This window comes from Furipterus horrens, unplaced genomic scaffold, assembly GCF_987537825.1.
Source record: "Furipterus horrens unplaced genomic scaffold, mFurHor1.1.pri manual_scaffold_2, whole genome shotgun sequence".
Taxonomy (NCBI): Eukaryota; Metazoa; Chordata; class Mammalia; order Chiroptera; family Furipteridae; genus Furipterus; species Furipterus horrens.
In genome coordinates, this window is record NW_028327172.1 from 160,067,649 (window position 1) to 160,094,556 (window position 26,908).

The 26,908-nt window shown below is 34.0% G+C and overlaps 1 protein-coding gene across 1 annotated transcript in view; it reads left to right on the top strand.

Annotated features, from left to right (window-relative positions):
- LOC150019825 (cytoplasmic dynein 2 heavy chain 1-like) overlaps positions 1-26,908 on the top strand; it is a 287,287-nt gene that overhangs the window by 229,846 nt on the left and 30,533 nt on the right. Inside the window, exons 83-85 of the mRNA XM_090266701.1 lie at positions 4,631-4,747; positions 10,282-10,491; positions 25,540-25,629. Of these exons, the coding sequence (XP_090122827.1) occupies positions 4,631-4,747; positions 10,282-10,491; positions 25,540-25,629 (417 nt within the window). The remainder of the gene's footprint in view (positions 1-4,630; positions 4,748-10,281; positions 10,492-25,539; positions 25,630-26,908) is intronic.

Here is a 26,908-nt window from a genome sequence, read left to right on the forward strand (position 1 = left end):
AGTCTATATCATTTTAGGTTTTTATATACACATACTAGGAGTATAGTCTACAAGATCTGTCCAGAAGGTATCCACCTATGTAATGTGCAAAATAGAGACATTTATTGAGGAAGACATAAGATTCAAGAAACATTGTACATTGAACAGTAACACCTCAGTCCCCTTCAAAGTAGCACCCTGGGACCTCATACAGTTCTCCCAGTTGCCATCAGCTGCCCTTTCGTGTTTTCCTGAATCTCACCGATGGTCTGAAATTTCTTCGCTTTCAAAGGTGATTTTAGTTTTGGGAAGAGCCAGAAGTCACAGGGCACCATAGCTGGGCTGTAGGGGGGCTGAGTCAACTGTGTGATTTGATGTTTTGCAAAAAAACTGCACCAGATGTGATGTATGAGTGGGCGTGTTGTGATGAAGCTGCCAATGACCAGTTGCCCATAGCTGCAGCTTTCTGAATCACCGAATAGTTTCCACAGAGGACTGTTCAGGCTTAATGCAAAATCCCATGCAAATTAATTGCTCTACTTGCTCAGTCATTTTGAATGCGACGGCCACACAGTACACATGCTCACTCAATGGCGTTTACTACTCCCACTGAGAGTACAGTGAAGTCATAATTGTTAACACATGCGCATTCCAGTCCACTCTCCTTGGCTGCCAGGTTACATTGCTGTCTCACAAACTATTCTTGTACATTAACAATGGCTGGACTTTTTCAGGACAGGCCACAAATGCCATTTAGGTTTATATAAGTACACTCCGTAATGTTCACACAATGACAAATTGCCTTACAATTTATTTCTCAGAACATATCCCTGTTGTTAAGTGGTGCATTACTATATTGAATGAAGTATTTTTAATTGGTTTAAAACATGAATAATGGAAGGAACATTTTATTATCTGTGCTCTGTAAGAAAACATAAATATGTAAGATTTTGTAAAAACAAAAGATGGCCCATTGTTATGTTATAGTCCTATTCTCATTATAAAAATGTTTATATTGTTTATTTGAACTCCCTTTGTATATTCTCTGTTCATTAAAGATTACAATATATTATGATACTTTTATTAAGAAAAACAGCCTCACGTTATTTTTCTTTTTTTCTTTTATCTTTTGGTTTTTCAATTACAGTTGTCCCATTTTCCCCCCATTGCTCCCCCCGACCCAGCCCACCCCTTCTCCCGCAATCATATCCCTCCCTGTTGTCCATGTCCATGAGTCATTTATACACGTTCCTTGACTAGACCCTTCCCTTACTTATCCCCCTTCTCTCCCTCCCCCCTCCCCCCTACTGACTACTATTCTAGTCGTTGCCTATTTAGTTTGTTTGTCTGTGTTCTTTAATTTCCTGTATTAGGTGATATCATATGGTATTTTGTTTTCTTTGCCTGGCTTATTTCACTAAGCATAATTCTCTCCAGTTCCATCCATGTTGTCGCAAATGGCAGGAGTTCCTTCTTTCTTTCTGCTGCATAGTATTCCATTGCGTAAATATACCACAGTTTTTTGATCCACTCATCTACAGATGGGCACTTAGGCTGTTTCCAGCACTTGGCTATTGTAAACCGGGCTGCTATGAACATAGGGGTGCATAAGTTCTTTTGAATTAGGGTTTTAGGATTTTTCGGGTAAAATCCTAGCAGTGAAATCACTGGTTCAAAAGGCAGTTCCATTTTTAGTTTTTTGAGGGAATTCCATACTGTTTTCCATAGTGGCTGCACCAGTCTGCATTCCCACCAACAGTGCAGTAGGGTTCCCATTTCTCCACATCCTCGCCAGCACTTGTTGTTTGTTGATTTGTTGATGATGGTCATTCTGACTGGTGTATAGTGGTATCTCATTGTGGTTTTTATTTGCATCTCTCTGATGGCTAATGATGTTGAGCATTTTTTCATGTGTCTATGGACCTTCTGTATGTCCTCTTCGGAGAAGTGTTTGTTCAGGTCCTTTGCCCATTTTTTAATTGGGTTGTTTGTTTTCTTGATGTTCAGTCGTATAAGCTCTTTATATATTTTGGAGACCAGTCCCCTCTCTCTGATATCATTGGCAAATATGTTTTCCCATATGGTTGGTTTCCTTTTCATCTTGCTGATGTTTTCTTTAGCTGAGCAGAAACTCTTTAGTTTGATGTAGTCCCATTTGTTTATTTTTTCCTTTATTTCTCTAGCCTTAGAAGATGTATCCACTGATCTTATGTCTGTTGGGGTGTGTCCGAGGGGCACCTGGACTTGTGGCCCTGCGCACCTGGGCCAATGAATGACGGCACTTCCCGTGCGACCCAGGGGGAGGGTTGGGGAGTGGGCAAGCGCACTTCTGTGCCTGCGCTCCTCAAGAACGTCTGATCACCCCCAAACTTTTCCCCCCTCTCCGCAGTTCACAAGAGAAAAATACGAAGGAAAAATTACGTTTTCACTTGCTCAGCAGCACGCTGTCTCCCGTCTTCCAGCGTCAATGCCACCTGGTAGAGTCCCGTCTCTGCCAGCGGATAGAGATCCACTTTCCTCCTGACTCCCCTCTGGGGAAGCCTGTGTCGCGTTCTTTTTCTAATACACAAACTGTGACCTTTTGGGGGCTGGTAAAAATTTTATTTTTATAATAGTTTTTTAACATCATACATAAAAAATATTTAAAACTAGTTTCCTGCAGATATTTCTTTTCAATCTTTTTTTTTCTGTCACATTTGACAAATTTAAAACACAAATAAGTGACAGAAAGTGTTCTCAGGGTTAAAATAACACTTCTTACCTACCAACTGGTGATATTTTGTGGTCTAGCAAAACTGATAAATTAGGCGCTGTTGTAGGGTTCAGCTAGAGCAAATGAAAATAATTTATCAGAAAAACAAAGAAAATGAAACACTATCACCACAGGTTTTTCAAGATTAGAGAACCAATCAAAAACTAGAAGTATCTGAGTTTAACAGCGCCATTGTGGATTCTTAACAATTAAGTAGTACATTCATTTTGAAAGATTTATGGCCCTTATTTTATTACAAACTTTAGTGCTACAAGAACCCAACAAAATATGAAACATAGTCCAATCTGTTAAAAAAGAAAAACAACCAACATTTTTGAAAAAGTAGAACAGAAACATAGACAACATGCTGTAAATGTTGATGTTTCAAATACTAGTTTAGAAAAACATATGCCTGTCTTTTTGGATTTATTTTATGTCTGATAAACAGTGAAAGAGTACAGATTTAATACTTAGTTGACATATAGATGAAGAATAATCTGTGGATACCTCACTGATTTTTATATACACACCTCAGTATCTATAATAAAATATTTAGCCTACTTGGTAATATTCTGGATCATTCTTAGCAACAGAAATTGAATTTTTATTAATGTAGTAAAATGGGAATCATTAAACACTATTTTAGAAAATGTGAGTGAATTGATTTTGATGATAATGATAAAAAAGAAAGTCAGAGAAGCTAAAGCTCTAAACAATTTTTTACTTTGCCTTGTTTTAACTAATTGATCTATACTTCTTTCATGTAAGTCTTATGTGTAGAGGAAAAATTGACACCAACTTAATATAGAGACTTAAAACTTATGGTTTTTGATGTTTTTTTCAACTAGTTATTATTTAAAATTGTTTTACTATTTATACAGTTTGCTATGATATTTACTATATTTCCTATCATTTTATCTTTTTAAAAAATCTTTAGTTTATCAGCATTTTAAAATTATGAAATTTAAACCAATCAAACTGAAAAAAAATTCTGGATTTCAGAAATGAGCAAATAGAGACAGTAGGAGGTTATAAATAATGGATAATTAGAGTTTTCTGGCTAAAGAAACAGCATTTCAAATTAGAGCCATTATACTATATTATTTTGTTTTTCATTAAATTACTGTAATTGGAGTGACACTAATAATAAAATTATCAATTTATATGTTTCAAGTGTACAATTCTATGGTACATCATCTGTATATTGCATTGTGTGTCCACCACCCAAAGTGAAATGTTCTTCCATCACCATATATTTGACTCCTTTTACCCTTTACTACCCCCATCCTCATCCCTCTGGTCACCACCATACTTTTGTCTGTGTCTGTGAGTTTTTGTTTGTTTGTTTGCTTGTTCATTTGTTGATTTTAGTTTTATATCCCACATATTAGTGAAATCATATGGTCTTGACTTCTTCTGTCTGACTTATTTTGCTGAGCATGATATTCTCAAGATCCATTCACATTGTTACAAATGGCAATATTTTCTTTTTTTTTTATGTGTCACATCTTCTTTATCTAGTCATTTAATGGAAGGACACTAAGGCTGTTTCCATGTCTTGGCCACCATGAACAATGCTGCAATGAACATAGGGGTGCATATTTCTTTGCAAATAAATGTTTTCAAAAATTTGGATAGATACCCAGAAAAAGGGTTCCTGGATCATATGGTAACTTTATTCTTAATTTTTTGAGGCGCTTCCATACTGTTTTTAAGTTATTTTGTTTTTTAATCACTTATATAAATCATTAAAATATTACCCAATTAAACAGATAATAGGATTAAAATTTGTTTACATTTGGTCTTCATTTTAAAAAAAAAAAAGCTCTTTTTGCACCTATGCTATTTCTGTTTGACTGAAGTCATTTCCATTTATTGCTATTTATTTTGTTCATTTAGGTTATTTCACAGTTGAGGATCTTGGGCAGATCAGTAACAGCTGGTTGCAAATTTGATAGAGAAATCTGGTCTAATGAACTTTCTCCTGTCCTGAATCTCTGGAGGAAACTAAACCAGGTTGGTAGTGGGATAGCCTTCTGATTTTTTTCCCCTTTTTTCTCCCTATCTTTTTATTCCAGTTTCATCTACAAATAGTCCAAGTTGGTAAAATTCTGCATTGATGTGTTCTTAATATATACAATATCCTGGTACAAGATGGAGGAGGTAATGGTAGTGGAAGTAGATCAGTCCAAGAAGCAGTGTCACCACTGTAATTTGTCTTGTTCTGGTCATGTGCTGTATCATCTTCTACACCTGCTATGTTTTTGCTCACACCTCTCCTCTCTCTTTCTGTAAAGTCAGTGACTATTATTAAAGGTGAAGTGTGGGTCCATTGAATGAAAGTACTAAGGAAAAACAAGTTATCAACTGGATTCAACTTGTTTTTATACTGTAGATAATAGAATAGTTGTTTGCTCATTAGGCAAAGCCATTAGGGTATTATGATGGCTATTTCTATTGGATAAGGATTTATTTCTCTGGAATTAAAAAATATAACTTTGTAATTCATATGTTTAGTAATATTATAAAAATACTTCTGTCATATTTCTGACCATGAAGTCATGACCCTGATTTCCCTTCTTCATGGAATTGAAGTTATTATTCTTTACCGTATCTTTTTTAAAACCAACCTTTGCTTATCATTAATAACCAAATTTACACAAATGTTCATTTCTTTAACAATTTATTTTTTGCCTTGATGTTTGGGTAATAGTCTCCTTGTCAAGACTCAGTTTCTTGTAGTTGTCAGCAACTTTTAAAAAAATATGACATTAGCTGTTTTTAATTTTCTGCTGATTTTTCATGGAATTCTTAAAATGTGTTTATATATACTTGCACATGTATATTCATATGTATGGATATTATATATTGCAGTCATTCTGAGAATAATAATGTAAAATTTTCAAAGTCTTCATTTGGAGAATAAGATAGAAATTGAATGATTTGAATAATTGAGTTTATCTCTTACTAAATAGTAAAACCTATTGTAAAAGGAATCCTAATTATTGCAAAGATCTCCTCTTATCATTTTAGAGACATAATCCAGGTATCTGTTAGTGACTTTCCTTCCTTCTGAATTACAAGATTGAAGTCTACTCCATGATTTTGTCACCTTAATTTCTTATAATTTTTTCTGTCATTATTTCTGAATTTTCATTGATTATTATTGTCTTTATCTCATGTTAGGCCTTAAGGTAAAACTTCTGTCTGTATATTTCACAAGAAATCCAGTGATACTATTCTGTAATATGAAAGAGGAGAAATGTCTTTTTTCTTCTACACTTTTAGGTCCTCAGCTGGGTCTCTGTTACAAAAGACAGATTAGCAAGAGAAAAAGCCTACAAATTTATTTACTATTAAGTTTTATGTGACATGAGAGCTTTCATAAGGAAATGAAGACCCGAAGAAGTAGTTAAACCTGAGCATTTTTTTTGCCAGGTTTGATGAAGCACATAAAGTCATGGAAAAATATGATAGGACAAAGGAGGTATAAACTAAAAGGAGTACACTGGGGAGACTTAGCAAGGCCTGCTTGTTTAGATTCCTCTCAACACATACCTCTATCTTCAGAGAAAAGGATGTTCCTTTCTCAGGCCTGAGTGGGCACATCTCACATATGAGAGTCTTATGATGTGCCTCACAGAAAGGTCAAGCGATTTCTTTCTGCACTTGTAGTTTTTCAAATTCCTTCAATTTCAAATACTCAGTATACCAAAGTGTCATGTTTTGCAGTAGCATGTGCTGAATCTTGTCTTTTTAATGAACATTTGTGAAGTTGCAAGTGACAGCTCACATTGCTTAGTATGTGATCATCTGCTAACTCCCTTTCCTTTGGACTGTATTCTTTTAAATGTGGACGATTCCTAAAATTCCTGAAGTTGACTTTTCCCACAGTATGACATTTTCTGGAATATCTAGTTTAGTCTTTCTTGCCTTACCTGCTTCTCTCCATCATGCCTATCATATTGGATTGTTGCCCCAACCCTTTCACTGCTACCCTTTTTGTTAATACATACGGATACCTCTTTTGTAACTCAGGAGAATTTTTTTCTGTCATTATATAAAGAGCACAGAAGGGACTTCAAAGATATATATCTATATATCTATATTTATATAAATTATTTGCCTCCTAAAATCCATCCCAATATTAGAACCTCATTAATTAACTTTTAAATTTTTTAACTCTTCTCTTTTCTCAGTTGGGATGTAGGTATATAGTCCATTACTAGCTCTCTGCTGTTGGATTCATGCCACACATAACACATCTGCTCACTCCTCAGTTCCTACATACAAAGGAAAAAGGCGGTGCCTAGTTAGAGTAAAATATCATAGGAACATTGAAGCAATTTTGGGGCAGGAGCACCAATTTTCAAGTATAAGATGTTGAAAGATTTACAGAAATGATACATGTAAGAAAGGATCAGTCTAGCTCCTATTTTCGTCTTTAGTTTAGTACATGAACCCCTTTTTAGTAATCTGTTGAAAATTCACTTTTTCTTTATTTCCTATTTACTAGTTATTTCTTTATTCAAAGCAACATAAGAATTGAATTTCTAATTGAAAAATATTATAATTTTCTTTCCCAAAATAAAACTTTTATTTTATGATGTTATATTTTCAATGTAAAAAACATATTTGAATTATGAGATTATTTGCCATGGTATATAATGCCATTATTAAAGGAAAAGAGAAAAGACTTATTTTGGACTGGATAGTTAGGGAATAGCTTGCCTGCAAGGTGAAACTGAATCTGAGAAGCAAGCAATGAGATGATGCTAACCAGACAGAGTTGGAGGGGAAGGCCATTCTAAGCAGAGTGGACATCATGCACAAATTCCTCAAGAAGAGAAAAAGCTTGGTCACTGAATAAATCTGAAATCTGTTGGATTTGGGTATAGGGATTAAAGGATAGTGTGGAATGAGACAAGGGGAATGATTAAGATAGAGTAAGGAGTTTGTATTTTATTCCAAGTACAATGGGAAGCCATGAAAGAGCCTTAAACTTCAAGTTGCCACCATCTGTTGATCATTTCATAAGCTTTATCTGGCTATCGTGCAGACATGAGTTTTGAATGAGATGAAGAGAAAGTAAGGAGAATAAGCAGGAGGCTCTTGAGTAGTTCAGGTAAGAGTTGATGGCGGCTCAGAATATGGTGGTAGAGCAGACAGAGAAATTACCTGTTGGAAGTACTACTGAAAGAACCTGAACATGGATTTGGATGTGGGAGTTAAGAAATGTGTTGGTTTTCTGTATTGAATGATTGGGTGGAGACGGCACCATGTACTGAAACAGGGAAAACTGCAAAGGGTACAACTTCTCCAATGGTAGGAGTGGAGGAGGCCATGATGCCTCAGAGATGATCAGAAGTTTAATTTAGGATATCTAACAGGTGGATACACAGGGTGGAGCTCAAAGAGGATATTTGAACTGTGGTAGATACATTTAGATCTATACTTTGAAGTGTCATCCATTTTACTTGCCTGAAATAGCATCCCACTTAGAAAACTGTTTCAGTTAAAACTCAAAATTTCTGGGTTCACACCTAAATTGCACCAGACTGGACTAGTTTTTCTTGTCTAGAAGGTATTCCTTGCATAAAGGTTAAATTTTTAAATATCCTGTAATCTTTTCCTCCAGCAACTTCATAATCAGGTAAGATTTTCTCTGAATACACTTGTTTTTTAATGACAACATGAACTGTAAAATGTCAGAGCTATTTTTTAAAAGTACATGATTTGGTCAATTGTATTTACTCATTTTTTAAAAAGCTTTTTTAAAAATAATTAATTGACTAAAATATGACTGTCCTGCCTCAGTAGTTTCACTAAAATTATACAGTTTAGATGTTGTAATTTACTCATGATTTAGCTATATTTGAATTATAAATAATACTTAATTTGATGTTTGTCTAAAATTATGTAACATTAACTTGTTACTACTGCTGTAAATCTTCATCTTTCTAGAACATGTAGAATATCTACATTTATTTATATAGTTAGGGTTATTTCACATTACTTTTTATTAAAATTTGGTGACGGTCTATAGGGAGTAGATTGTTATAAAAATGTTACAATACTTGACTGTCTTCTGCTGTGTTATATTTTTCCCACTTATAACTTTTATCATGGGTTATAAACACTTTGTCTTACTATTTTTAATTCTTTCTTTACAAATTTGTCATCTTTTATTAATCATTTACTTTTTGAGACTCAACTGTATTCCGTTTTTTTTCCTGTTCTGTTATTGCTGAACTTAAAGCCCTTTACCTGCTAGTCAGTAGACCACTGTGCAATAGAAATATAATGTGAAACACAAAAGGGAGCCAAATATATATTTTAGATATTCCAGTAGCCACATTTAAATAAGTACAAAGGAGGCAGTGATGTTAATTTTAATACATTTTCTTTAACCTGATATATCCTGAATATTATCACTTCAACATGCAATTAATATAAAAATATTAATTTGATATTTTACTTTCTTTTTTTATTAATCCTTTGAAATCCCGCTTCTATTTTACACTTACTACGCATCTCTAGACCCTATGATCTTATGCCCATAAAGTTTATTTAATGATGATTTATTTAATGGCAGTAGCCATAGTAGATCATCATATTATTAAATAATTTATCATGCTAAATAGATGAAAAAGAGTCAATGCTTCATAGCACACATGAATGCGATAGCTATTAGAACAAAGAGAAGGGAAACTTAACTAGGATTGTAAGCAGACTATAGAGAAAATTGGGATAATGGGTAGTAGGTAAGAGAACAGGACTTCCCAGTTTTGTCTCTTGACAGTTTCTTGACAATTTTAGAAAACTATTAGAGGTAATACTTTCCCTTTCTAGCCACTGTTTAGAAAATGAGATGCCTCGAGGGTTTTTTATTTTTATTTTTTTAATTTGAGAGGCCCTAGAAATTCCATATGTCAGAGCTTCTGTGAAGATGTAAAAATAAATACTAATCTATACTGGTCTTGAGTACAAGATCTGTAGTGTGGTTTTCCAATATACACAGAGGTGGGAAAAAGTAGGTTTATAGTTGTAATACAAATAAATAATGAAATAATTTATAAATAATGCAAGAATAAACTCTGTTTTGTGTACTCACAACTGTAAACCTACTTTTACCCACTCCTGTATGCAGCTAATTTTCATATTAAACGTCCATTTACATTTTATTTCAAGGCTATTCTGCTCTCTTTATAGTAGTAGACTGATATTGTAACTATTTTCTCTTTGCATTGGCTTATTATAAGGTGCCATTCTTTCATTTTTTTCTACTAGGTTGGCTACTGGTTCTCGGTATAGCTCTCCTTTCTAAATTCCCACCTTCTATTCTCAATTCCCACTCCCTTATCACTTTAATATTGGTGAACTTCAGAATTCCCTTTGTGTGTATTTAGAGAGTTCATAAATTTGGCCATTTAGAAACAAGAGTATATCAAAACAGATTAGAAGAACAAAAGGTTTTAGTAACCTTTAAGTATTTTAATATATCAGTGATTTATGTTACTTTCTGATAAAATGATATATTATTCTTTTAGAATTCAAACCTGATTCATCAGAAAGTGTCTCCTCCTAATGATCGACAAGGATCTCCAATATTATCATTCATCATTCTTGAACAATTTAATGCCATCCGCTTAGTCCAAAGTGTTCATCAGTCTCTTGCTGCTCTCAGCAAAGTCATCAGAGGAACTACCTTATTGAGTTCAGAAGTGCAAAAATTGGCAAGTGCTTTATTAAACCAAAAGGTAAGCCTGTACTAAATATATGTGTTTTTATTTAATTTTATAAGTGACTCTTCCATTGTGTATAGCTGTGTCAGACGTCTTATAGTTAATAGTAATAGAAAACAAGTTAAACTAGCTTAAGCTGTATTGGAATTAATTGGCTGATGTAACTGAAGAATCCAAGGTATCTAGCATTAAGTCCATTAAGTTAGCTTAGTACAGGAGCTTAAAATTGTCAAAAGGATCTCAGCTTATATTATTTATCTACCTATCTAGTCATATTGTGTGTGTGTGTGTGTGTGTGTGTGTGTGTGTGTGTGTGTGAGATCCATGTTGGGGCAGGTCTTCTATACATTATGGAATTCTAGCAGCCTGAGTCTTACATCCTCTGAGCTCCAAGTGAACAGAAAGAATACCTGTCTCCTCATAGCTCAAGTAAAAATCTTGGGATTAGCTTTGATCCAATCTGCTTGGCTTGTGTTTTATGCCTAGTCTCATTTTGCTGCTGTGGGTAGGGTGTGCACAACTCTCATTGGGTAGGGTTTCAGTCAGGTTCTTCTCCCAGGAGCTGAAGACAGATTCAGCCCCATCTGTCATACATACATGCAAGAAATGGAAGGATGGGTACCCAGTAGAAAATCAGGGTACTTTTAGCAGAAAAAAGGAAAATCACCACATCTCTTGCTGAATAATTGGACCATTTTAAATGATAGTAAAATGCATGTGTTTCAGATGTATTGGGTAGACACAAATCTAAAAAGTGGATTGACTAGCTATTTGGAGAATATAAATTTTCCAGAACTTAGCACCTGGAAAAGATTTCACTATGGCTCTCGAGAAATTTGGAAAGACAAAAGCTGTTTACTTCAATATAGAGAAACCTCTGACAGTCAACCTGAAAGTCCGCTCTGTTTAAATATAAAATATAGCCTTTCTGTATCTTACTCACTAATATAAAAATGTTTTCTATTTTAGTCAGTTTGGGCTGCTATAACAAATTATCATAGACTGGGTGGCTTAAACAACAAACGTTTAATTCTCACCGTTCTGGAGGCTGGGAAATCCAAAATCAAGTTGCCAATAGATCCAGTGTCTGAGGACACAGCAGAAATGAAAGAGGAGGAACCAGGATCTCTCCTGTATCTTCTGAAGAGTGTACTAATCCCATCATGAGAACCCCACCCCGATGACCTAATTACCTCTGAAAATCTTGTTTACAAAATCGTCATATCAGGCATTAGTGCTTCAATATATGAATTTTGGGGTACATATGTTACGGCTACATAGGCGAGAATGAACACTCTAGAGCGGTGTATAAAGTAAGCAAAGGATTTTATTTGCTGGCCAGGCCAGTCCGGCAGACCCTGAGCTGGTCTCTAACACGCTCGTACCTATAATGGGGCTTAAAAGCTGGGTATTTATACTGCTGGAGTCTCGCTGTTTCTTCTTTGGCGGGAAACAGCCTTAGGAAGAGGGGGCTGGGCAGGACTGCAGGAATGTCTTGGCAATAACAAGAACAGAAATTCACAAGGCTATAAGGTTATGTCGGGGGCAGCATAGCTCTCCAGCCAGCGACGAATTCTTTGTGAAGCAATTTATCCTCAAAGGACTAGATATTCTGTAAAGTATAACTTTCACAAATGTTACAAACAAGACACAAGTAAAAGGAAGGTAATAGAGGCTGAGGTGCTTTTAGCTTATATAAACAAGCCACAACACTCCTCCCTACATTCTTCTTTCCAAGGCTTTTTAGCAAGTCCTTGCTACTTCTTACAAAGAACATTTGAAGCCCCTACATATTTACATATTTAGCAGACCTCTGAAACTTTTTACAGGGAATATTTGGTGCCCCTACGCATAAACTTTCAGTCCATCATGATATCCAATTCTTTACCACAAATACAAATGACCCACTCAAAGAAGCTTATGTTCATTTTTCCTTTACCTTGAAAAATATCTCAGCTTTATTGTGTTCAATAGTTTTTCCTTTGTATATAGATTTCTTTTGCTGTTAATCAACTGTGGTTATCAAAATACTATAGTACTGTATTTTACTACAAATTATACATAATTTATTTTTAATTTAAAGTAGGCATATTATCAATCATGAAAGCTCTTTAACACACTGAAGAAACGAGTGGGAAAGAAGTCCGAGAGCTCTTGAAGTACTTTAACTCATTTAATCACCACATTGAAACTACTAGATGGTATTACTATCCCCATTGTACTGTATGAAACCTGGGGCAGAGCAGTGTTAAATCTGCATGAATCAGGATTTGAACCAAGGCAGGTCTAGTTGCCACAATAAATGTAAATTATTTCAAATTTATATCAAAGGTAAATACCAACGACAGTCTATTTCTTAAAAATGAACTAAATGCTTTGTAAGGGTAAAATGTATGGTATAAAATAATGGAGAATAACAATAATATATGACACATAGAAGAGAACAGTAAGTCAAGTGGAACTGGTATACAGTGAAGTGTAAAATTGAGGTTAGATTAAAATTTGAGGTCTTTAAAGCCAAAGAAAAAAGTTTTGGTTACTTACTGTAGGCAATAAGGATGTTTTTATGTAGAAATAATGTAGCAAAATGGCTACAAATGTGGCCTCAAAAGGTCACTTAAACCTCTCTAAACATTACTTTTCTCCTTTGTAAATTGTAACAGTCAAGGTACCTACCTCATGGGATTGTTGTGAGAATTAAATTAAAATCATGGGTAAAGTGCTTGTCTCATAGCCAGTACCTTATAAATGTTACTTGGTTTTGTTATTGTTACTTTAGGGGATTTTATTATGTTAAAAAACAACTTTTAGAGCATTTGTCTGGTAGCATTGTGCAAAATGACTTTATAGATGTAGGGTTATCATGTTGGTTACACTCTTCATCTCAAGAGGTGGTTAGGGCATGGAATAGAGGAGTAGTTCAGTAGGGTTCTATATGATATTAATAATGAAGAGTATAAAAGGTAGTTGGCAAACCTATTTTTTTAATGCTTCTGTTAACCATCTGGGTGACCTTTAGTGTAACATTTGAAAAATATGAATAAGTTATTTTCTATGATTGTAATTAATGTGGCTTATATTAGATCATATTGAAAGATAACAAAGAACTAAATAGACTTTGTCATAAGAAGTACTTTTCTTGATTAAGGCAAAGGATGATGTTTTAGAAACAGGTAATAGATATTTAATTTTTTATAATTTTTCTTCCTCTTACCTTTACCCTTTACGGTATTTGTCATAACAACAGGACCTGATGACTTACTTCTTAATTAAAATATGTTAATGTAGGGTTTAGACAATCTCATTATTAACTTATTAAATTAAGTACTATATATTACACTTTAAAATGCAGCCTCCAAAATATCACTCATTTTAAAACATTTTTATAATTTGCATGAAAATGAATTTGTTAAATTTCTTTCAAAAGATGAAAAATGTGTTTTGCAAAACATGTTTATATTACATCACAGATAGTGTTTTTGGAAATATTTTGGGATGTTTGCTGAAACTCAGATGAGATTAGGCTGACTTTCACTAAGAGAAAATCAGTATAATAGTTTCTGACATTTACTTTCTAAAGAGTTACCAAAAATTGTGAATCTAGTACTATCCTATTTATTTCAGAATAAAAATTTAATGTTTTATTACATTTGAATGTGACAGGTTCTGTAGTATGTGATATGATTTAATGTATTTAGGAAATAGTTCAGTACCTGTTACTTTCTTTACCGTGTCTAAAATGATTGGAGTAGAAATTTTCCTAGAGAAAATTATGACTTTCTGTTTTATTGATGGTTTCTGGTGATCCACTAAAACATTTTTTTGTAAAAAGTCACAATACTTACAATTTGTTTGTTATCAGAGGTAACTATATTGTAAAATACTATTATTCCTATTTTACGTTTTAGAATTAAGGCTTTAAATAATTAAAATATACAATAGAAATTGAGAAGAGGCAATATCAAATTATTTCATCTTTCTTGTTGAATAATCACTAAAGGAATTATAGTTTTGTAGAAATTAATAAGCTATCATTTCTTTAAAAATTATTTTAATAGTACCCCTTGTAAAGCCAGTGTATGTATTGGCTATACATTTCAGTATGTCCTAACATTCTGAATATTAACACTGTCTAAGTTTTTACATCAGGGAGTTCCTTAATAATTCAGCAAAATTACTAGTAAAGCCTATTTTTAAAAAATAAATTTGCAAACAACTGGTTTTTAACCTTTTTTGGATGATTGACACCTTTGAAAATTGAAAAATTGAAACAGATGCACTCTCTTAAAATAATGTGCATATGCACATACAGAGCTTTAGTACATAACTTCAGGACATCTAAGATTGATGATATCTGCTAGACAGGTTTTACCTTTCATTCCTTTCTGTGCTGTGGCCTTTATGGCAATGTTTCTCAAAGTATGATCTCTAAATCAATAGCATCAGCATCACCTGAGAACTTTGTAGAGTATGAATTCTTAGGACCTACCTTAGACTATTAAATTAGAAACTCCGTGTTGCCCTGCAATCTGCTTTGTAGCAAGTCCTTGAGATGGTTCAGTGCATGGTAGGTTTGAAGAAGGCTGATATGTAGTCAGAATTCCCATGAAAAAGGGCATCACATTTCTGTCCCCTTCAACTGCACTTTATCAACATCTGTGACCCCATCATTCAACTTCAGGTCCTTGGGGGAAAGAAAACATTAATTCTTACACAATGGTTGAGGGCTACAAGTTTTTTTAAAGCCCCCCCCCCCATAAAAATTACTTACCTTTGTGCAAACAAGTGCTTAGGAAAGTCATACCCAAACCATTTTATCAAATGATAATTATTAATGTTGAATAATTTGTGTTTTTCCATTAGAATAAAGTAATAGTTTATGTTTTATACGATACTTTACCAGTCATGGGATGCTTTTGTAGCCCCTATGTAATTTACTGTTCTCGTCACTTGTTCCTGTTGATCCATGTGAGAACATAGGGGCCTGCATATATCCAGAATCTCTAGTCTCTGGGAATTCTTTAGTATCCTTAACTTAATACGGTCACTGTGCCAAAATAAATGAGTATACTTTCTCTTTTTAGCAGAGACTTAATTCCAAAGTTTATTTTTTTACTTGTCCATTTTTATTTATTAGCAAGTGGAATTATAAGTACATAGTTGTAAGGCTTTCATGCTATACATGCATTTTTATTAATATAATATTACTTGAAGTTTTATTAATATTTTTTGAAGCTTTTTAATCTTTCTTGAAGGTAGAGTGTAATAAGTTTTAGTGTATATACTATAAACCGTAAAGCAACCCTAAATAAAAATAAATTAAAATACCACAGAGGTTTGCATAATGAGCCTATATGAGACATAAGATAGAAACATAAACTTTATTAATTCAAAAGATAAATCAGGAAATAAAGAAGTCAGAAGAGAAAGAATATCACACAGTTGCTACAATGATTAAGATGATAGTAAGGGAATAATATATTAATAACTTTATGCTCATAAATTCAGCAACTTAAATGAAATGTACAAATTTCTTGAAAGACAGAAAACACCAAAGCTTATTAAAAAATAGACAAAATATAGCCTAGATCTATTAAAGAAGTTGGATTTGTTATTAAAATCCTACTCTCAAAGAGAGGTCTTGGAATTCACTGAAGTCTAACAAAATGGAATTTTGTAATTTTTTGGTAATTTTTCCACAAAATAGAAAATGTAGAAGTACTTCTCTGTTTTTTTCTATGAGGGTAACAAAACTTAACAAAGCCATCATGTTAAGTCTACAGATCAATTTCTTTAATGAACATGGGCACTAAACTTCTTGAGATATTAGAAAATTGAATCAACAAAATGTAAAAATGAATATTGCGTCATGACCAGTTGCGATTTATCCAAAGAATACAAACTTAGATTAGTAAAAATAATGAACGTTATTTACCATTTTAATAGACTAGTAAAGAAAAATTATATGATTACTTCACTAAACACAGAAAAGGCATTAGACAAAATTCAACACCCAGTCATGATAAAAACTTTCATCAGGTCAGGATTAGAAGGGAACCTTCTCAACCAGATAAAGAGCATACATGAAAAAGTTACAATTAACATAATAGTAAAAAACTAAATGCTTTTCCCCTCAGATCAGGAATAAGGCATTGAGGTCTACTCTTACCACTTCTAGTCGGCCCTGTACTGAAGTCTAGCTTGTGGAGCAACTTCAGGAAAAGAAAAGGCTTGAAGATTGGAAAAGAAGAAGGAAACCTACTTTTATTGCAGAGGATGTGATCATCTATTCACAAAATCTTATGGAATCTACACAAAACCTCTAGAGTTAATAAGAGATTTTAAATTTAGTAAGGTTATAGGATACAAGGTAAATACATTAAAAAATGTATATCCTGAAAGCAAACTATTGAAAATTGAAATTAAAAATATCATTTGCCATAATATCAGAAAGATGATGTGTCTTGGGATAAATTTGAAAAAAGATGTGTAAAACTTTTCTACAGACTGAAAACTACAAATCATTGACTAGCAATGTTAAAGAAGACCTAAATAAATAGAAAGATGCACTGAAAGATGTATTCATGGATCAGGAGACCAAATGTTGTTAAGATTTTATTTCTTTCCAAATTGATGTAGAAATTCATCACAATCCCAGACAAAACCTTTGCAAGATTTTTTGTAGGGATTGACAATTTGAGTCTAATATTTTTCTTTTTCTTTTCTTTTTTTTTTTTTTTACAAAATTGCAAAGGGCCTAGTATAGTCTAAAAGATTTTTTAAAAGAATAAAATGAAAGATCTTACTTTCTTCATTATGAAGATATTATAATCAAAGCTGTGTGATATTGGCATAAAGATAGATATGTAGTTCAATAATTCAGAAATAGACCTACAGGTATGTGATTAATGGATTCTCACCAAATATACAAGGCAATTGCATGGATAATGGAAAATCTCTTTAACAAGTGGTGCTGGAACAATTGACTAACCAAACCCCTAACCCCTCCCCAAAAATTAGTCTGCCCCTATGTCTCAAAACATATACAAAAATCATCACCAAATTGATCACACAGTTATAAAAATTAAAAATAAGCCACAGATTTAGGAGAAAAGATTTACAATACATATATCCAACAAAGGAACATGTATCTAGGAATATTTAATTTAATCACAAGTCAATAATGAGAAGACAAACATCCCAGTTTTAAAAATGGAAAAAAGATTTGAATAGACATTTAATCAAGATTATATGTACATGAAAAAATACTTGGTATAGTTAGTTATTAGGGATATGAAAAGTAAAAGTACAGTAAGAATATCAATATATAGAATCAGTTGTAATTCTATACAAATAGAAATGAATGCTAGTTTATAAAGCACTTATAGTATCCAAAATGAAATTAAGAAAGTGATTCTATTTATAATAGCATGGAAAAGAATAAATACATGGGAATAAATTTAACCAAAAAAATCAGGGTTTTTACATTGAAAACTGCAAAACAGCATTGAAAGAAATTAAAGAAACCCTAACTGGTGTGGCTCAGTGGATTGGTTGTTGTCCCACAAACCGAAAGGTCACTGGTTTGATTCCCAGTCAGGGCACGTGCCTGGGTTGGGGGGCCAGGTCCTCAGCTGGGGGCATGAGTGAAGCAGCTGATTGATGTTTCACACATCAGTGTTTCTCTCCCTCTCTCCCTCCATTCCCCTCTCTAAAAATAAATAAATAAAATATTTAAAAAGAAAAAAATTAAGACTCAAATAAATGAAAGCCATCTTTTGTTCATGAGGAAATAGAATAATGACTACACGGATACAGAGTATTTTGAGAGGGTGATAAGAATTTTCAGGAATTAGATAGCAGTTATGGTCATGCATCCTTGTGAAACAACTAAATCCTACTAAATGGTACACTTTAAAAGGGTGACTTTTATGGCATGTGAATTATATCTCAATAAAAAGGAAATTTTTAAAAATCATAATGAGACAACACCGCATATACACTAGAATGGATTAAATTAAAATGACATTGTACCAAGTGTTGACATGAATGAGGAACAACAGAAATTCATACTGCTGCTGATAGCTTGACTTTTTCTTAAAATGTTAAACATACACTTAGCATGTGAGGCCACTAATTCATGGGTGTGTATCCAAGAGAAGTAAAAGCATATATAAATATTTCTGAATGTTCACAGCAGCTTTAGTTTTAATAATCAAAACTGGAAACAACCCAAATTGCAAAAGATGAAGTGGTAAACAAATTGTGATGTCTCTATAAAATGGAATGTTAATCAGCAATAAAAAAATCAACACTCATTTGTGCAGCAACATGGATGAATCCAGTGGCAAATATTTAACTGACTCTTCCCCCAAAAGAAGCCCTAATCTATAGTGTGTGCTGATTTCTGTGGCATAAATACCCCTATGATGGCTGATTTCAAATTTCCAATGCAAGGTTACTGAGTGGAGTTGGGAGGAGATGCTCATTGACGCACTAAAAATGGTATCCTCACCATACAGATTCAATAGATACGAATACTCAAAAATACATAGATGATAATAATGGCATAATATAATTAGGAATTGATGAGTTTGGGGTTCTCTTTAACTTTATTTTGAATAAAATTTAAATTAAAACATTTTTTTCCAATGGTATTTTTTAAGTCATGGCAAAATGCACATAACATTTAGCAGCTGAAACATTTCTTAAGTGTAGTGTCCAATAGTGTTAAGTACATTCACGCTGTCAAACATTCGATCTCTAGAACTTTCTTCACCTTGCAAAACAAACTTTTAACTCATGAAAGCAACAGTTCCTCATTCCTCCCACCATCCAGCCTTCAGCAGCTACCATTCTCTTTGTCTCTATGAATTTGACTTGACTACTCTGGGTACCTTACATAGGTGGAATCATTTATCTATTCATGACTGGCTTGTATCACTAAGCATAATGTCCTCAAAGATCATCCATGTTATAGCACATGTCAGAAATTCTTTCCTTTTTAATTCTGAATAATATTTCATTTATGTACATACCATATTTGTTTATACATTCATTATTGATGAGCACTTGGTATGCTTCCATCTCTCCCCCTTTTTATAAGTTAGTGTAACCTCTTACCAAGTATTTTATAATTTTTTTTAACTGAAACTAAGTTACATGTTCTGAGAAAGCAAATAATATGAGTTGAAGAAGGGAAGACACAAAATTTAAAAATTATAATTAGATTCTTATCTAAGAAAAGAATAAATTAAATGTCTTGAATTTGAACATTTTAGTTCTGGTGTTTCATAAATTTTTTCTCTGTATTAATAAAAAAATTGAAACCTTTGGAGCAATAAAGGCCTCAGTAAGATTAAATTGGAATCTGTTTTTATTATGTATAAACAGTAAGGCCTCTATTATTATTAATTCTTTTACTCTAAATCTGTTTTTATTCTTCTGAAATATGTTTCTGAAGTAAGAGTGGGTTAATTTAATTAGTTGTATGACGTTTTCAAGTACGGCTAGTGTAGAAGTTAGTGATGATTTGTAAGCTTTACCTATTCTTAATTATTTTGTGTAAAATTGACATTAAAATTAATCCACTGTGTTTCCTTCTTTTAAAAAAATATTGTATAGCCCTGGCTGCTGTGGCTCAGTGGATTGAGCATCGGCCTGCGAGCCAAGTGTCGCTGGTTCAATTCCCAGTCAGGACACATGACTAGGTTGCATGTCAGGTCCCCAGTTGGGGGCACGAGTGAGAGGCAACCACACAGTGATGTTTCTCTCCCTCTCTTTCTCCTTTCCCCTCTCTCTAAAAATACATAAATAAATAAACAAACAAGTAAATTATTTTTTAAAAAAATATTGTAACCTGAATCCTTTATTTTAATATACACACTTTAAGTCCAGGACATCTTCTAGTGTTTGAAAAAATAGCAATTACAGTACTGTCTCTCTTGTTTCAGTCACTGCAATAAGTGTGAATCAAATAAATGTTCCTGTGACATTTTCAAAACTTTAAATCCAATGTTGGTTTACCTACCACAGTCTGCTGATACTGGATTATTGAGATCACATATTTGAGGAATAGCACATTATATTTTTAAGTGGGATAGTGATGTCTGTAAGTAGTATAAATAATATATATAATTACACTAATAATTACAACAGTATAAACACATATTAAATGGAAAAGGGAAGGGTTCCTAAAGTAGCCTTCTTTGTAAGTTCATCTAATAAACATACCAAGATTGTGTAGTGGAATTTAAACCTTCAAGATTGTACTGGTATATTTTCTTGTACAAGTCACTTAACCTTTCTTACCTCATTTTCTTAATGTTTGTAATGGAGATAATAATTGTATCCACTTCAGAGAGCTGTGAAGTGTAGATGTGTTTGTTGATAAAAGTAAAGGCTGAGAACAGTGTCTGCACAGTAACTGCTGCAGAAGTGTTTGCTGCTGTTATCCTTCTCATAGGTCCTCATTGAGTCTTGTCCACATTGTAGTCGCTTCCAGACTTCCCCCAATGCCTGTCCTCCCTAGGGTGATCTTTCTAAAAACCATATCTGATTGTGTCACTTCGCTGGGTAAAGCTTAATTTAGTGTTAGCGTTGCTTTCCAGATTGAACTCCTTAGGATAAACATTCACACTTCCTGGTCTGATCCTTAATTCATCAGCCCAGTTCTCTCACATTGACTTTATTGATGCGCTTTCCTTTCCCTGCTTCCCTTCTTTACTTGACTATAGGCTTTTATCATTTGAAACTCACCTCAGGCATTATCTCCAACAGAAAGTTTTTTTCTGACCCTTGCCTGTACTTGGTTTGGATCTGGTGTGCCTCACCTCTGTGTTTTACAAGAACTGCCATTGTCATGACCAGGGTACTTACTGTATCATCTGGAGCTGTGTCTTTTATTCAGTTTCCCCCTCTAGCACAAGCTTTATGGACAGGAATTGTTTTATAACTTTGTATCCCCTGCACCTAGCAAATTATTTCCTAATAGCAGCTATTTCACAGATACCTGCTGAATAACCAATTAATTGATACTTTAAAGAGTGAATGAACAAATGAACAACCTGCTCGTATCCTGTTCTGCTTCTCTGATATCTCTCATGAAAAGGATGGGATAGCAAAAATATGTAAGGTTTAGTGTTAGACCTGGTTCAGGTTCTTTGATATTTTTTTAAAAACTTTGTTTAGTTATATAAATCTATTCTAAATCCTCAGTTTCCCCATCATTATAATTTTAATTCTTGATACATATCATCTTACATTTAATTTCAAATTATGTAGTATATGTAAAGCAGTCTAAAAATATAAAATATGTTGAAGGTAGTATTGATGCTGACAAATAGACTCTAGAGCTGGTTGCCTGAGTTCACATCCTAGACTTGCCATTTACCTGTTCTGTGATTCTGGGGCAGGCTCTTCTCTTTGTGTCTCCATTTTCTCATCTGTAAAATGGAAGTTATAATACCACCTGCTTCTGAGGATTATTGTAAGCACTATATGAGATGGTGCATATCAAGCGCACAGCAGTTACTAATACATAGTAAGCACCCAGTTCTTTCTACTTTTGTCAATGTCCAATAAATTTTCAAAGCTTAACAGCAAACTTCCTATTAAGATTTCCTTGATTAAATAATTTTTTCCCTTGAAACACCAGACATAATATATTGGGTTGGACAAAAAGTCTGTTTTTTTTTTTTTTTCCATAAAATAAAATACATTTTTCATTTTCATCAGTAACTTTATTGATTTGGATATTTTTAATGTCGGCTATCTCCTGTGTGGTATAATGATTGTTCTCAATGTCTTGATTTCATTGCTACCAACTTCAATTAGTCTACTTAACTGTGGAGCATCGTCCAGGGAGAAATCTCCATCACAAAACTTCACAAACCACTTTTGAAATCTTTGATCAATCCCAGCACCTTCTTCATACACTGCACAAATCTTTTTCTGCATTTCTGCTCTGTTTTTACCTTTCTTGAATTAATGAAGCATAATATGCTGAAAATGTTGTTTTCTTCCATTTTCAATATTAAAATGGCTACACAAAAACTCATCAATTTTGATAATTTTTTTAAAATTTATTGTTTATAACAGTTGACCCATTTTTTTTCCCCATTGCTCAACCCACCTCCCCGCCTCCATATTCAGTCCCCACCTGTTGTCCATGTCCATGGGTCATTCATACTGATTTCTTGACTAGACCCTTCCCCTTCTTTCCCCCATTTTCCCCCTCCCCCTGGCCACTGTCAGTCTGTTCCTTGTTTACATGCCTCTGGTTCTGTTTTGCTCATTTGTTTGTGTTGTTCATAGTTTCCTGTATTAGGTGATATCATATGGTATTTGTCTTTTGCAGCCTGACTTATTTCACTAAGCATAATACTCTCCATTTCCATCCACGTTGTCAGAAATGGTAGGAGTTTCTTTCTGCTGCATAGTACTCCATTGTGTAAATGTACCACAGTTTTTTGATCTACTCATCTACAGATGGGCACTTAGGTTGTTTCCAGCACTTGGCTATTGTAAATAGTGCTGCTATGAATATAGCGGTGCACAGGTTCTTTGGAATTGGTGTTTCAGGATTCTTCGGGTATAATCCTAGCAATGGAATTGCTGGATCAAAAGGCAGTTCCATTTTTAGTTTTTTGAGGAAATTCCATACTGTTTTCCATAGTGGCTGCACCAGTCTGCATTCCCACCAGCAGTGCACTAGGGTTCCCTTTCCTCCACATCTTCGCCAGCACTTGTTGTTTGTTGATTTGTTTATGATGGTGATGGTGTGAGGCAGTATCTCACTGTGGTTTTAATTCAGATCTCTCTGATGGCTAGTGATGTTGAGCATTCTTTCATAAGTGAATTTGGCAAAATAGCAGGGTACAAAATCAATATTCAGAAATCAAAGGCATTTCTATACACCAACAATAAAATATCAGAACTAGAAACTAGGAAAAACATCCCATTTACTATAGCAACAAGAAAAATAAACTTAACTAAGGAGATAAAAGACCTGTACTCAAAAAACAATGTAACACTGAAGAAAGAAATTAAGGAAGATACAAATAAATGGAGGCATATACCATGTTCATGGATGGGGAGAATCAACATCATTAAAATGTTCATACTACCCAAAACAATTGATAGATTTAATGCAATCCCTATTAAAATACCGATGGCATATTTCACAGACCTAGAACAAATACTTCAGAAATTTATATGGAACTAAAAGGACCCCGAATAGCCGCAACCATCTTGAGAAAGAGGAACAAAGTAGGAGGAATCACAATACTTGATATCAAACTATACTACAAAGCCACTGTAATCAAAACAATCTGATACTGGCATAAGAACAGACATTGATCAATGGAACAGAGGAGAGCCCAGAAATAAACCCAGATCTCTATGGTCAATTAATATTTGACAAAGGGAGAAGGAACATAAAATGGAGTGAAAAGAGCCTCTTCAACAAATGGGGCTGGGAGAGCTGGACAGGGATATGCAGAAAAATGAAAATGGAGTACCAATTTACACCATACACCATAATAAACTCAAGATGGACAAAAGACTTAAGTGTAAGCAGTGACACCATAAAAGTCCTAGAGAATAAATTTTTATTTTTTTAATTCACATTAATATGATAGCTGTCACCACACAGTCTAACAGAATTATTTTAATGAAGTTAACGACAACTAAACAAAACTGGAGCCATCTTACAGAAAAAAACCAAACAAACTTTTTGGCCAACCTAATATAACCCATTATTAAAGCACCACAAGAATTTTTAGCTGTGTATCTCCTTTATTGGCTCTTTCTACCTTTGTTCTATTGCTATTTAGAGTAAAGAGTATACCTGATCTTTTATTCCACATAGTGTTCTATCATATCACTACCATGTTATATAAATTTTATCACGTTATATTGTAATTCTCTACATAGAATTTAACACTATGGAATCTTCTTCTTATAATGAACTATATTTTTGCCTTTATCCCCCAGTAAAATATAAGCTCTATGATATTAAGGACCTTACAGTAACTGCTAAATGGATGAACAATAAGTACTTAACCATTTATTGAATTAATGTATCACACCTGCCACTAATATCAGTAACTTAACTATTGCTGCATAATAAATTACCCTAAAACTTAGTGGCACAAAACAACAAAAATGTATTCTGTCACAACTTTTGCGGGTCGAGAACCTGGGTGAAGCTTAGGTAGGTGTTCTGTCTGGTGGTCTCCCTCAAGTCTACAATCAGGAATCAGTCAGGGCTACAATTATCGCAGCTTCTATGAGCACAGATGAGATGGCTGTGGGCAGGCCTCAGGCTCTCGCTGATTGTTGACTGAACACATCAGTTCCTGACTCATGACCTGGTAACTTTTTCACTCAGTGAGAAAGGGAGAGAGTAAGAGAGAGTGAGCTAGGCAGGAGTCACAGTACTTTATAACCTAATCTTAGAAGTAGCATCTCATCACTCTAAAACCTTATTTTTTATTAAAATATAGATAACATGCAATATTACATTAATTTCAAGTGTACAACATAGTGATTTAACATTTATATAACTTATGATGTGATCATCATTATGTCTAGTAACCATCTGTCACTGTACAAAGTTAATATAATATTTTTGACTATGTTCCCTGTCATACATTACATCTTTGTAATTTATTATTTTATAACTGAAAGTTTGTACCTCTTATTTACCTATACAATTATTTTACACATCTCCCTCCTTCCTCCCTTCTGGCAACCTTTAGTTTATTCTCTGAATCTATAAGTCTATTTTGTCAGTTTGTATGTTTTGTTTTTTTAGATTCTCCATAAGTTTATACCATATGTCCGGTGTTTGTTCCATGTCTGACTTTTTTACTTAGCATAATACCCTCTAGGATTATCCATGTTGTCGCAAATGACAAATTTTATTCTTTTTATGACTGAATAATATTCAACTTTTTTATCTGTCTGTCAGTAGACATTTAGGTTGCTTCCATACTTTGGCTATTGTAAATATGTAATAATATATATATAAACTTAATTTGGACCCTTTTAAAATTGCAGTGCCCTCTCACATGGCAGAGCAAGTGGGAAGGCCCAGAAGATCCTCTACGATACCTTAGAGGTCTTGTATCTCGTGCCCTTGCAATACAGGTAAGACTAAGTTATTTAATATTGCATTGTCATAACTGTATGATTATTATATTCTACACATGCATATTAAGGTAACCTTTTTTGCCAGCAACTAGTGAGAATAATATAATTTTATACATAAAGTACCATTTATTTATCTCTCATTTTATCATCATGTTATTTTCTATAACATTATTTTTTAAGGTATGTTTTCTCTGCTTTTTATAGTTTTTGAGAATTCAGACTAAAATCTACAATGTAGATGGATTATACATAGGACGAATAAAACTGATTCATAGCTGTGACTGATTTGCTTTAGGGCATGTAGACCACCACCCCTCCCCCACAGAAAGCTGCTTTTTAAATTTATTAATTTTTTCAAATCGATCAAGTTTTTTCAGAGTGCTACAATTAGGTAACAGCAGAAAAATTGAATAGAGCAAGAAATGGCATAGAGGAAAAAGATATTTTATTATTTACTTATTTGTTGATACTATTACAGGTGTCCCCCATTTTCTCCTTCTTTGTCCCCCTCCACTGAGCTCTTGCCCTCCCCCCAGCCTTCACCACATTGTTGTCTGTGTCCATGGGCTATGCATATACGCATATATGTCATGGCGCAGGTTAGTTGGTGCATGCATTATACCCCTTTTCCTGTGATTTTAATTGTCACCTGTCTTCTTCCTCTGCTATTGCACCTGGGTCACAAACCAACCTTCTTTACCACATCAACTTCTAATATCATACGAGTAACTTGATTAGTCCTTCTAGATACAGCAGTCTTCACCTGTGCTTTTGTTAGTAGTGCACACTCCTATCAAGATCTGTAACCTTGTCATCACTCACTACGGCTGCTTCTTTGGACCCCTAAACTGTACATGTCCCTCTTTTACCATAGCCACATTTCCCTCTTAATTTCTTGCTTGCTTAGACTTTCCGCAGTATTCCTCCTCATTGTTCTCCCAGCCTGGTACTTTCTTTCCTAACCCTGCCCAATTCAGCATGGAATCCATGGCACATAACTTGAACGGTTCTCTTTACAATGTCTCCAGTATGCTAACTGCTTTTCCTTTGTGTTTTAACTTTCCTGAAAACCATTTAGCTTGGGTCAGCCTCTGTCCGGACACAAGCTGCCGAGCTCTGCCAGTGAAAGTGCAGACGTAAGGTGTTCAGTACTGGGTGCGCCCTGAGCACTGCTCCTGTGTTCTGCGGTGACTGATTCACCCCTTCCTCACTTGCCTGAGGACCTCCATTCTGTCCTTCCCCTTTTCCTTAGCAGACCACCTTTTCTTTACAGAGA